The sequence below is a fragment of the Ursus maritimus genome, unplaced genomic scaffold (genome assembly GCF_017311325.1).
Source record: "Ursus maritimus isolate PB19 unplaced genomic scaffold, ASM1731132v1 scaffold_34, whole genome shotgun sequence".
NCBI classification, from domain to species: domain Eukaryota; kingdom Metazoa; phylum Chordata; class Mammalia; order Carnivora; family Ursidae; genus Ursus; species Ursus maritimus.
The window spans coordinates 841,239-854,841 of NW_024426008.1; the positions used below are offsets into that span (position 1 = coordinate 841,239).

Genomic DNA, 13,603 nt, shown 5'->3' on the forward strand with positions numbered 1-13,603 from the left:
CACTGCCCCGGCTGTGCCATATAACCTTGGGTACATCGGTTAGGTTTTTGTGTCCTTTTCAGGAACAGGAAGCACCTGGAGTAGGAGCTCTGTTCCAGCGGTTTCTATGTGAGCATATCCATCTCTCGGGGACCTATAAACCCAAGCATATTGCTGTCTGTTGTCTGAATGTGAATCACATGTTATGTGCTATTATTTTTCAAGTGTACATAGATTACATCTGATTTAAAAATGCGGAATGGCAAGAAACTACTTTTAAATATCTTTGTATTTTATTGATCCACAGATGCTAAAATCAAAACTACTGTCGTGTGGAAGTTGACATTTTTAGTGTTAAAAGTGGCATGGTTTCCTTTGTGTTGAGTTAATGGAGGTCCTTTTAGTTTAGAACCTTGGTCATCTTAGCCAAAGGACTACATAGGTGCCTATTTGCATATCAAAATAGATTGTTTCTTAGAAAATTGTAATACACTACTTTGATCCTGGTGGTTTTCTAGTTGCCCTCTCTGGCGACACCTAGCGGTGGTACTAAGAAGTGCAGCCTTTTTGTCGAGAGGCCCTCTTTTGCTTTAGGACAGTGGCTATCTTGGACACCCCAGGCCTCAGAGAGGGGGGCTCCTCCTGTGCTCAGCCCAGCTGGTGAGTGTGTGTCCTACTTGCCCATATTCATGGTGGATGGATCCAAGGTGTCAGCTAATTCTGAATGCAGGTGGAGGTGGTTTCACTAAAAGGTAGGATGGAACCCTGGAGTAGGAACTTTTGATTGCATGATTGGAACCCTGGAGTAGGAACTTTTAAACAAAAATAAGAATAACATCCATGATTGCCTTGGGTTTAAGGCTGCATTCATTTAGGAATCCTGCAGGAAACTTTTCTGTGTCCCTAAGTTGGGTTAGACCCCTCCCCTGTGCTGTGATCTCTAGCATTTTATTAGATTCACCTCTTCCAGGGCGGGTGCTGTGGGCTATGTACTCTTACTATCTGGGCTGAACAGAGTGGGACTCAGTAACATCATGTTGAGTTTTTTAATCTTTTTGTTTTATGCATGAATAGGATTATTTACAGTTCCTGGGGCTCTGATTCATGTTGAATTTATTAAAATTATAACCATTAAAAAACTTAGATTTTTTAAGGATTTAGATTCAATTTATAAATACTGTTGCTTTATTTATAAAGCTAGTAATTTTTGTATTAATATAAGAACATTTAATTATTTGATTAATGCCTACTAACTCAAGTTTAGCTGAATAAAATACCCTAAACAATTTACTGTAAGTTGGTCTCTTTTACCACTTAGTGAATTAAAAAAAAACTTAAGCATTTTAAACTGCATTTATAAATATGATTCATCTGATTTTTCTCCAGCTACTCCAAGCCCTCTGCAAAGCTTATGAGCCAGGTTGCTTCACACACCCAAGCAATTCTTTGAAGTCTAGTAAACCAAACTTAGAAATGTGGTAAATCTGCTTCTTTTAAGCATCAAATACTGTGTTCAGACTGACACAGATTTTCTTTCTTCTTTCAAATGAAAATTGCAAGTCTAATCCCATTGCACATTTCAGTTTCAAACCACAGAGTCCAAGATGTTGGGTCCTCTAACTTGTCAAATTGTTGTAATTACTTTAATAACAGAGATACCTGTTATTCTGAAGATTACAGAATTTCAGTTTATAATTGAGTTTATTCCTTAACATAAAAGCTTGGTGTGCTTTATCTCTAAGGTGTTTCTTTACTATCCCTGGTAAGAAACATACTCAGGCAGAAAGTGGTTACTGTGTTGGTTTGTGATCCGGATTCTGTTATCAGTAGACATTCTGGCCTGAACCGGGGACTGGGCACTAAAGTTCTGCAGGAAGAGACTGCCTAGCACATATGGACACAAGCTTTCTGAAGAGCCTGATTCCCTGTGTTCTGCCGACGGGGGATCCAGGCTTGTGCCTCCTAACTGGGATTTAGCTTTAAAATCCAACACATCTCATGATCTCGCTCTCTCTTTTTGGGTGGATGGAATTTTGCACCCCACTTAGGTTGCAGCTAATTTTCTTCACTTCTTGATTGGAATGAACATATTTCTTCTGATTGGATTCTGTATTCTTCTCTCTCTCTCTCTCTCTCTCTCTATATATATATGTATATACACACATTTGTGCTTGGTCACAATTCTGTAGTCATTTTCTTAACAGTAAGTGTCAATATAGTGTAATGTCTGGTGAATTAACTGTGGTCATAGGGCATAGGAATGTTGTTGGCATGTGGAATCCATTAATTTCTTTCTCCTTTTCCTTTCCTTTCTCTTTAATCCCCATCACCTGTTCCCCCCGCCCATCCCCACCTCCCCTCTGGTAACAATCAGTTTGTTCTCTATTGTTAAGAGGCTATTTCTTGGTTTGTTTCTCCCTTTTTCCCCCTTTGCTCACTTATTTTGTTTTTTAAATTCCACATGTGAGTGAGATAGTATGGTATTTGTCTTCCTTTAAGTGACTTATTTCACTTGGCATTATACTCTCTAGCTCCATTCATGTTGTTGCAAATGGCAAGATTTCATTCTTTTTATGGCTGCATAATATTCCATTGTGTATATATACACCACTTCTTTATCCATTTATCAGTGGATGGACACTTGGGCTGCTTCCATAATTTGGCTATTGTAAATAATGCTGCAGTAAACATAGGGGTGCGTGTATCCCTTTGAATTAGTGTTTTTGTATTTGTTGGGTAAATACCCAGTAGTTTGATTACTGGATCATGGGGTGGTTCTATTTTTAACTTTGTGAGGAACCCCCATACTGGTCTTCACAGTGCCTGCACTTCTTTGCATTCCCACCAATAGTGCATGAGTATTTCTTTTTCTCCACATCCTTGCCAACACTTGTTGTATCTTGTGCTTTGGATTTTAGCCATTCTGACATCTCCTTGTGGTTTTGAGTTGCATTTCCCTGATGAGCAGTCATGTTGAGCATCTCTTCATGTGTCTGTTGGCCATCTGGATGTCTTCTTTGGAGAAATATCTGTTCATGTTTTCTGCCCATTTTTAAATTGATTATTTGCTTTATGGGTGTTGAGTTTTATAAGTTCTTTATAGATTTTGGAGACTAACCCTGTATCAGATCTATCATTCGCAAATACCTTCTCCCATTCAGTAGGTTGCCTTTTGGTTTTGTTGATTGTTTCCTTTGCTCTGCAGAAGCCTTTTATTTTGATGTAGTCCCAATAATTTATTCCTGCTTTTGTTTCCCTTGTCTCAGGAAACCTATCTGGAAAGATGTTGCTATGGCCGATGTCAAAGAAATTACTGCCTGTTCTCTTCGAGGATTTCTATGGTTTCAAGTCTCACATTTAGGTCCTTAATCCATCTTGAGTATTATTGTGTATGGTGAAAGAAAGTGGTCCAGTTTCATTCTTTTACACATTGCTGTCTAGTTTTGCCAGCACCATTTGTTGAAGAGACTGTCTTTCCCATTGAATATTCTTGCCTCCTTTGTTGACAATTAATTGACCATACACTTGTGGGTTTATTTCTGGGTTTTCTATTGTTTATTGGTCTATATATCTATTTTTGTGCCAGTACCATACTGTTTTGATTACTACAGATTTGTAATATAATTTGAAGCCTAGAATTGTGATATCTCCAGCTTTATAGGATTGCTTTGGCTATTTGTGGTCATTTGTGGTTCCATACAGATTTTAGGATTGTTCTAGTTCTGTGAAAAATGCTGTTGGTATTTTTATAGGGATTGCATTAAATGTGTAGATTGCTTTGTATGGACATTTAATTTAATTTAATTTATTTATTTTATTTTTTATTATGTTCCATTAGCCAGCATATAGTGTATGGACATTTTAACAACATTCGTTCTTCTAATCCATGAGCATGGAATGTCTTTCCATTTCTTTGTGTCATCTTCAATTTCTTTCATCAGTGTTTTATAGTTTTCTGAGTACAGGTCTTTCACCTCTTTGGTTAAGTTTATTATTAGGTATCTTATTATTTTCGATGCAATTGTAAATGGGATTGTAAATGGGATTGTAAATGGGATTGTTTAATTTCTTTTTCTGCTGCTTCATTATTGGTACAGATTTCTGTACGTTGATTTTGTATCCTGCAGCTTTACTGAATTCTCTTATCAGTTCTAGCAGTTTTTTGGTGGAGTCTTTCAGGTCTTCTCTACATAGTCTCATGTCATCTGCAAATAATGAAAGTTTGACTTCTTCCTTATCAATTTGGATGCCTTTTCTTTTTGTTGTCTGATTGCTGTGGAATCCATTAATTTCGGTCTCCTTCGTCCAAAGCCGCAATCTCTCTCTGATTTTTCCCTTCTAAACACCAGTGGTTCTCCGCTGGCTGCACGTCGCAGGTACCTGTGGAGCTCTGCTGCTGCACACAGCCAAGGGCCCACCGCAGACCAGCTGAGGGAGAACGTCTGTCAGGCATCCCTGTGTCTTAAAAGCGTGCCCGGTGAATCTGAGCACAAGGAGGATTGAAGGCCACTGTTGTGACATCGCTGTTAAAAGATTTCAGACCATTAAAAACATCTCCCCATTCTTACCCCCTTTACATGGAGACATTATGGGAAATGCACAGGCAAAATGAAAAGAACTCCTAAGGTAGAAAGTTTGGCCAATGCCCGACTGGAGCATTTTCCTGTAAAAAGTTGGAGTTATAAAGGGAGATGTTTTAAGACGTAGGTTATGAAATCTTTATGGTACGTTTTTCGTTTTTATTTGTTTAAAGTACGTGCGGGTGGGTGACGCGTGGACTCTTCTGAATCTGTTACACCCGGCCCGGTCAGGCACGCAGCCAAGCGTTTCCTTCCTTGCCCCAGGTTTCTGTTGATGTACTCCACAGTTTTGTGCAGCTATTACAATTCGGCCCTCACAACAGCAGTGGTCGGAGCCATCAAGGTAAGTGGGCGAAGCCTTGGGAAATGGGGAACTGGCCGTGAATCCAGTCTTCACGACAGAAGCGGAGCTCGAGTTTCTTGTCGTAACAGGTGGTAGGCTTGTGACCTTTTCAGCTGTAGCTGGGTGACCTCTTAGATCTTCTCATCCACTAATCCATGACACAGAGGGAGGGCTTGCTAACTAAAAAGGAGAGACGAATTATGACCTTTAATTTGGGGGTGGTAGGAGGGGATGGTCTGGGAAAATGAAGTAAGAAAAGCAGGAAAAAATTCCAAATTTCTGCACTCACCAAGGCACCTCGTTCGGTACCTTGTCCGCGCAACTCGGTTTTCTGGGAGAACCTGTTGACTGAGGAAGGGAAGCCTTGTGAAGAACTGTTTTTGATCCATAAGCTCAGTTATAAGGTACGACACCCATGCACCGTGTGTAGGTATGTTTTGTGTCTGTGCGTCCGAATGCGCACAGCAGTGAAGAGGAGGGTGCGGTGTTCTGCACTCTATCCCACAGTTGCTTTGTGTTTTCATTCACGTGAGGAGAGAGAGTGAGAAAGACTGCCTGCTCTAACAGTAGACTCGTCTGTCGGGCACCCAGATCCCCCTGGAATACACAGGGCAGGGCACTGCTTGGAATTTACTGGATGTCTAATCTGTGTAAGTTTAGGGTCAACGTGATTAAAATTCACTCCCCAGTGATGGTGAAGAGTCGGGATCTGGAAAGCTGATTACAACTCAACTCTTATATCTTTTTTTCCCTGTGTATTAACTGAAGGGGCGTGAATGATGCAGTGTTCTGTAATTATCCTGCCATATAAAGCCATATGTAATGGTTTTTTATTCATTCATTCAACGTTCTGTGAACAGCTACTGTGTACCAGCCTCTGGGCAAAGGAACTAAAATATTTAGTTTCAGATTTTACCATATATATGTATTTTCCCCCTAAATCCTTCGCTTTTAAAATGACTAATCCTCTCTCTTTTTCTGCAGAATGTATCCATTGCCTACATTGGGATGTTAGTTGGTGGAGACTACATTTTCTCTGTGTTAAACTTTGTAGGGTTAAATATTTGGTAAGTGGGATTTCTAAATGAACTCATCTTAGTAAAATATGAATTTTAAAAAGTGTGATTAATCTCTTACAAGTGAAAGAACGGGAGGTGTTTTGACATTTTAGTTTCTAAGATAATTTTACTTAAATCACACAGTTCATCTGTTTTTTTTTTTTTTTAAAGATTTTATTTATTTATTCGACAGAGAGAGAGACAGCCAGCGAGAGAGGGAACACAAGCAGGGGGAGTGGGAGAGGAAGAAGCAGGCTCACAGCAGAGGAGCCTGATGTGGGGCTCGATCCCATAACACCGGGATCACGCCCTGAGCCGAAGGCAGACGCTTAACCGCTGTGCCACCCAGGCGCCCCGGTTCATCTGTTTTTATGACATGCTCCTTCATGTGCATCACGGGGACGTGTATGATGAAAATTCAAGGGGCTGAGATCTGAATGTAATTCGCGTGTCTTACACACACACACACACACACACACACACAGATTCTTCTAAGTTGTCTGCCTTCCTCTTGTGAAGTGGGCCTTACTGATGTCCTGCTCGGTCAAAGCCCCATATGCTAAGGATATTAGGAGGAGGGGCTGAGATACTTTTGAAAGGCATTTTGGGGTCCTAGCCATGGGACACCGTCTTAGGGTACTAGTATAGTTTATTCAATAATACACAAATATTTTCTCTCCAAAGGTTTGTATTGGATTTGATCTATTCTTTTTCTGCCCCCAAAGATTTCTAAATAAGGGCGTAAGTCTCATCAAGTAATCCACAAACTAGGAGAAAAACAGGGGTCTCAATCACTCCCTTCAAATCAAGCTGGCTCGATCTAGAAAGATGTGTGTTTGATACAGACCTGGGGGTACTGCCTATGACATTTATTTATGTGCACTTTTCCCCTCCTTTCAGCATGGCAGGGGGCTTGAGGTACTCCTGTTTAACTCTGAGCGGCCAGTTAAGCCCTAAACAACCTGCGGACGAAGAGAACACTCCTCTGGATTTGAAGAGTTAGAATCTGAGGCAGGAGTGCGGACTGGGAGCACGGTGGGGGGCATTCCCTGCTGTGGGACCGTGCTGCCCATGTTCTGGTCACGGACAACACTCAGCGCCCTGGTTACGGCACAACAGGAAAGTCTGCAAACTGCGAAGAGAGTCTGCGTCCCGGGCTGCTGCTCCAGGAGCCACCGTCAGCCCCGAGAAGCGTATTTGGGCAAAGCCTTACCACCCGGAAGTGAATCTTTCCGAGGAAATGATGGATGAGAGGGATGGTAGCCAAGGGTTCGCGCGGGCAGAGCACTGGCTGTTGGCTCACCCAGCCGCATCTCCGAGCTGCTCTCCGCCAGGACCGGGCGTGTTTAGAAGGACCGAAATGGCCGATGGGGTGAGAGTGACCTTTATCAGCACCTGGGCCTTAATTTCAAGGATCCCAGCCAAAGCAAACTGCCAGTGAGAACAATTTTCTTTTCAGTTTAAACAAACATGTCTTTATTTTAATAAAATTAGCCAGTTAACTGCAGGTTATTCGTTAGCTCTGATTTGATCAGCTACGTTGGTATCTTTTCCCAATCATCAAAGTAAAATAAAAATATAATTTATATGCAGGTCTCATACTGTGATATTATTGTAGATAGGCAGAAAGACTCTGCCTGAAGGGTGATATTCCTTTTAAGGCTCATGTTGGAAAAGATTACAAAATAACTCAGTGGGAAAAAAATCTCCATGTGCCCTGTTTACGTTTAAATAGCTCATATTTCTCTCCCCATCTCCCCAGGTTTGTTCAGGGGGCTTTGAAATTCAGATCACTCGGATTTTAACCAAAGGTACATTTCTTCATAGGCTCCTCTGACCTCCCAGGCCAGTGGTGTGTGGGAAGGAGCCCTGAATGGATGAGCATTATTTTCATTTCCATCAAGAAATGGGCTGGGGCGCCTGGCTGGCTCAGTCAGAAGACCACGCGACTCGATCTCAGGGTCATGAGTTCAAGCCCTACGTTGGGTATGGAGCCTACTTAAAATAAAGCAGTGGGCCATCCCCGTTGGGGTTGTGGTGCAAGGTGAGGCCCCAGTCTGGGAGACAGGGGCCCTTCTAATCCCACCTCCACCACTAACCACCTGCCACCCTCACAGGTTACGTTGCCATCGTGGCCTCCGCTGTTTTTATCTGTCAAGTTGAACTGGATCTCCAAATCCTTGCTAGCTCTCACTTTCTAAGTTTCTAGAAGCTGAGCCATATGTGGAGCAGAGCAGCAAATGAAGGAATGATTGTATTGACGCGTTGTTGCAAATTACCTTTTAAAACAATTGGTTTTAATTGTAAATCACACAGAATATAAAATTTACTATCTTAACCATTTCTAGGTGTGTAGTTCGGTAGTGTGAAGTATATTCAGATTGTTGTGCAAGCAACCTCTAGAACATTTTCATTTTGCTGAACAAACTGTGTGCCCATGAACCAGTAAGTCACCACAGCCCCGGGCAGCCGCCATTCTACTTCCTGTCTCTACGAGTAGGCCTACTCTAGACATCTAAGCGGAGTCGCGCAGTGTTTGTCTTTCTGGGCCTAGCTTACCTTACGTAGGGTAATGTCCTCAAGGTTCATCCTCGTAGCAGACGTCAGAATTTTCTTCCTTTTGAAGGCTGAATAATATCCCGTCATATGGGTGGATATATCACATTTGGCTTATCCATTCATCTGTCAGTGGACACTTGGCTATTTATGAATAATTCTGCTATGAACATGGGTGTACAGATGTGTCTTTGAGACCCTGCTTTCAGTTCTTTTGGATATTAAAATCTGTTTCCTCTATATACGGACCACTTCTGCCATCAAATGTGTGGGGTTTTTACCTCATATCAAGGAATTCTACTCTCTGGACCCCAACTAGGTGTCCTACAGTTCTGCTCAATTCTAACTGCATGTGGCTACTGCAGACCCCTCGGGTGAGGGCTCAGTCCCATAAGACTGCCCCCTCTTCGGATGTCAGTCCCAAGTCCCAGGCTGTGACCTGTGCTTCTGACCACACCCCCTCCCTCAGGTTGGATAATTTGCTGGAATGGCTCACACAACTCAGGGAAAGTGCTAGACTCTCTGTTACTGGTTTCTTTTAAAGAATACAGCTCTGGAACAGCCAGAAAGAAGAGATGCATAGGAAGAGGTGTGTGGGAGGAGCTTGGAGCTTCCATGCCCTCTCGGGGGCACCGCCCTCCCACAGGGCGACAGGTGCGCCAGCCTGGAGCTCTCCAAACCCCACAGTCCAGGCCTCCTCACTGTTCCCTGTAGCAGCTGCACCATTTTACATTCGCGCAAGGGTTCCAGTTTCTCCACATCTTGTCTGACTTGTGATTTTCTGGGTGGTTTTTGTTTCGTTTTGTTTTGCTTTTGCAGTAGCCATTCTGATGGGTGTGAGGTGATTATCTCATTGGAGTTTTGGTTTGTGTTTCCCTAATTTTTAGTAATGTTGGGTATTTTTTATGTGCTTCTTGGCCATTTGTATGTCTTAGGAGACATGGTTTTCTAAATCCTTGGCCCATTTTTGAACTGGGTTGTGTGTTTTGTTGTTGAGTTGTAGGAGTCCTTCATTGTGTTACCTTACTTTGAAAAGTCTTCCTAGAGTGTGACCGTGGGGCTCCTGAGCTGTTGTAACCGCCTTCTCCTGCGTCATGACCATCAGTCCCGAAACCCAGAGGCCAAATGTGCTAAGGTTTGAAAAATGTCAACACCCACTCCTCAGTTTTTCAGTGATAAAACAAAAGAGTAGCATGTTTTTGCTTTCTTCCAAAATTTTTTTTTCTGATTTTCATTCTCCAAATTCTTGAAGATGATTTTTGTGTTTTTCTCCTCTTAATACAGTCAATCCTTTGTTTGTTTTCATAACCAGGATGCCTCGTTGGGTGTTCTTATTTAATTTTTTTTTCTTCTGCAATCACCCCAATACTTTTTTGGCCTTGTCTTACATGACCCTTTCTTTTTGCCTTTCTGCGGAGACTTCTCCCGCTTCCATGTGTGGCCAGCAGAGGGCACACGAAGAGCAGCCAGGCAGCATTTGCAGTTTCTAGACGATCCCTATTTAGACCCAGCTTCCCGCCTGGTGGCGGTGGTGGGCGTTCCAATCTGGTTTTTGAATTAAGATTAGTTGAGGAAGCTGGGTGCCGAGAGGTGGTTCGAAAGGGATTGGGGAGCCTCAAGGAGGGTAAAGAGGAAATGTAGCCTAATGCCCCAGGCTCCAGATTTCTTTTTTTCTTACTAAAAGAAGTTGTAAAAGCCAGTCTGGATGGGACAAAGAAAATTAATTTAATATCCTTGATATTTTGCTTACTTCTGGCTGTTGTACAGCAAATAACAGTAACACCATTTGTTAACTTGGACTTTTTCCTGCTGTTTTAATATTTTTCCTGCATATTGAATGTATTTCATGTACAGGGACACTGGAGGTTTGGACAGCTGAGTTTCCTTAAAGTGTAGAACCTCGTTTAGAGAAGAGTTATATATCATGTATATATATACACACACACATATACACACATTTATATTTATATATATTCTCTGTGCCCTCAGCAAAACGGTGGTTACATCTGTCAATAATTCCAGAGTCTTCAGTTACTTTTTTTTTTTTTTTTGCATAATCATTTGGATTTAGTTTTCTTCCTTCTTTTCAACTTCATTGTTTTTCAGCTACAAAATAAGCTTAAAACCAGAGGTTTGGGTATACCCTCTGCGAGAGTACATGTCTGTCTCAGCTCTGGGATAACATCTGGTCACAAAGCACGCTCTGATGCTAGGGAGCCTGGACCGCGCACCGTTGGCCAGGGGAAGGGGGCAGCGCCGAGGTTGCCTAGGCAACCTGTCCTACCAACCGAGGAAGAGCAAGGAGGAGGAGCGCATCGCCAGGGGGAAGAGCGCCGCCACACTCGGAAGCCGCTCTCCATCGCCCGCCATGATATCCTGTTACTTCTACAGCTGACTGGTGAACGCCAGCAACCTCGGCTTCTTGTTGTAAAAGCTTCTCCGTGACTACCTGTTAGAGTCTGGAAATTTCAACCACTTTTCCTCTGATTTGCCCCACTTCATCCAACAGGCTGTTCACTTCACCCAGTAGGCACTGATTTTCTCATCCGAACATTTGTATTTCTTCTGGGGATGATTCATCTTCCCTGTTGCCATCTCCCCAGGTGCCCGATTCAGGTTGTGCTTTGCTGGGAGTCTTGTTTGCATATTTCTCGGGAACAGGTTCTTCCTCAGGGTCTTCTGAAGGTGTCTGTGAACTTTCTCAGAAGACATAGATAATCTCGTCTTTGTATTTGGTTCTGGTTCCAATTTAGATACTCTTTACTCATCACCACTTGCTTAACTCCGGCGGCTCTTTGTCCTAACCTGCCCTGAAATCCGAAACAACACCCCTGTGCTTGCTGGAAATGTATCTCCTGTGGCTTCTGAGCAGATCCTCACCAACGTCTGAGCGTCCTGGTCTATCTGGTCTTCTGTGTATGTTATCCCTCCAAATTCAGGCACGATGTGGCTATAAGCATTATTATAATCTGTCCTGTGTTCCAGAAGATAACTTCTCAGTTTGCCGGTGCACAAAATCTGGTGTGGGACAGAAGCACGTGGATGGTGACCACCTGGGTGCGGTAAGGTCTAGTACAGAGCCGGTGTGCAAGGCACAGAGATAGAGGCCACAGGCCTTTTTTTCTCCCAACCTACAGCCATCCAATCCATCAAATGAAGACAGCACCTTCCTCCAAGGGTTATTGTAAGAATGAAATGTAATAACGCGTGGAGAGTGTTTTGGCATGGCTTGGCTCCTAGTGACCGATAAAGCTTAGTTATTGTTGTGAATAATATTATTATTGTTATCATTCTTGTTTCTAATTATGGTGGGGAAGGACTCTACAGAGAAGGCATATTGGAAGGATGACTAGGAATTTATCAGATGGGGACAAAGACGGAAGACCACTTCAACTTTAAAGTCTTGGTTACGTAGCCTTATGAATCATTTTTGTTTTCTGTGAATGAATATGTGTACTTGGGGATACATTTCAGGTGCTGGGACTTGGCAAGGGTCAGCAACCTAGCTGACCAGTAGCTGCTGCTCTGTGGCCATGTTCAGGAAACCGAGGGTCCCATCAGCTCAGAATCTCTGTTTCCTTTCTGTCATCAGACACTGAAACACGTGGACAAAAAAAGAAATACAAATGTTTGGATGAGAAACATCACCTTACGATGAAGCCAGAAAAAACCCAAGCCCTGCCTGGCAATGCTCGGGTTCAGGACATACTGTCTGTGTGCTTTCTGACTTTTCTGACTCTTTCCCCTACTCCTCCCATGATGAGCCTCAGAGCCTTTTCTCTGCCAGGTGTGTCCACAGCCTGGACCAGAACATCGGCATTACTTGGGGGCTGGTTAGAAATGCTGGGTGCACACCATATCAGGGTGCACACAAACAGAATTTGCATTTTCACCCAGGTGATCTGAGAAGCACCACCCCAGACAATTGGTCCAGACCACACTTCTAGTACCGGGTCTCAGCGAGGGGTTCAGGTCTTTAGGCGGCTGGGGAACAGGGATAGGGAAAGAGTACATCTTGACTTTCCCTAACCATATTTAGCATTTTTCATTTGAAAATGTAGACAAAACCATGTACTTTTAGCTGCATTTCTGCTTTTGGTATCAGGAGTTGAGATATTTTCATATAGCTGTACAGTTTCTGCAGAAAAATCATTTATGTCCTGCTAAGGATTCTGAGTTATTAGGTAACTCAATTCTTGATATTTAATACAGTCACAAAAAAGCAGATGTTTAGTACATCATATTTAGAAAATATTGTGATAGCTTTTTTTGGTAATTGGTTTCCTTTATATTTTTACGTATTTTATTTTAGGCATTTAAAACCATTATTTAGGGAAGGAGATTGTAGCCATCCCTGAACTATTGCCGGGGTCCATGGCACTGAAAAAAGGGAAGGATCCCTGCATTAGAGGGAAAGAGAAATTTCCAGGAAATTGTTCCATTGTTGGCCTTTCTACCATGAAGGTTTGTGGCCTGAGTGGGTGTGGAGGCACCCGGGGGCAGTTTTTGCATCTGCCACCTGGTGGGAGGGGTCATTCTTCAGCCAATGGTGGCCAGCTGTCTGTGGGGCCAGAAAGAGTGAGAGCAGGAGAGAGTTAGAGAGGGGTAGACAATGGCCCGTAGGCTTCACTGCCATACCCTCCTCATTCGAAGATCAGAACAGAGATGTGGATACTCAATTGTGTCACAGTACAGAACCTTATTCTTCAAATTCTGTGACTGCTTACCTGGAGTGTAACGTTCAAGGTCTATGCAAAGGTGGGGCAGCAGTGTGAGGAGCTTTGTGGACCCACTCTCCAGTGAAACACACAAAGCTAGAGAAAACCATAAAAACAACCATTTAAGATCTCTGGAAATTATCCTAGGGGCATGCAACAAATGAAGAAACATTGATTCAAGAAAACCTAATAAACTTGGTAATGAGAGTGTGGAATTGGAGCCTTGACCTACCTCCTTCCTCTCCCCTCAGCTCAGCTTGATGGAAGCTCCACCCCCAGATGGGCGTGGACAAACCAGCTCCTCCTCTGAGCTGCCAGTCAAGGATTACTGTATTTAATTAGGAGCCGCAGGCCACCAGTGTTTCTCAC

The 13,603-nt window shown here is 42.9% G+C and overlaps 1 protein-coding gene and 1 pseudogene across 3 annotated transcripts in view; one reads left to right on the top strand and one right to left on the bottom strand.

The window, feature by feature from the left end:
• The window catches only part of SLC35D2 (solute carrier family 35 member D2), a 55,710-nt gene extending 48,162 nt beyond the window's left edge, over positions 1 to 7,548 (top strand). For 2 of the 3 annotated variants that reach the window (XM_040620143.1, XM_040620144.1), the window contains 3 exons: positions 4,824 to 4,902; positions 5,887 to 5,969; positions 6,861 to 7,548. In XM_040620143.1, the coding sequence (XP_040476077.1) occupies positions 4,824 to 4,902; positions 5,887 to 5,969; positions 6,861 to 6,963 (265 nt within the window). In that variant the 3' untranslated portion in view covers positions 6,964 to 7,548. The remainder of the gene's footprint in view (positions 1 to 4,823; positions 4,903 to 5,886; positions 5,970 to 6,860) is intronic. The other variant, XM_040620145.1, reaches the window with a different exon arrangement.
• Positions 7,549 to 10,573: 3,025 nt separating this feature from the next.
• LOC121100093 overlaps positions 10,574 to 13,603 on the bottom strand; it is a 6,266-nt pseudogene continuing 3,236 nt past the window's right edge.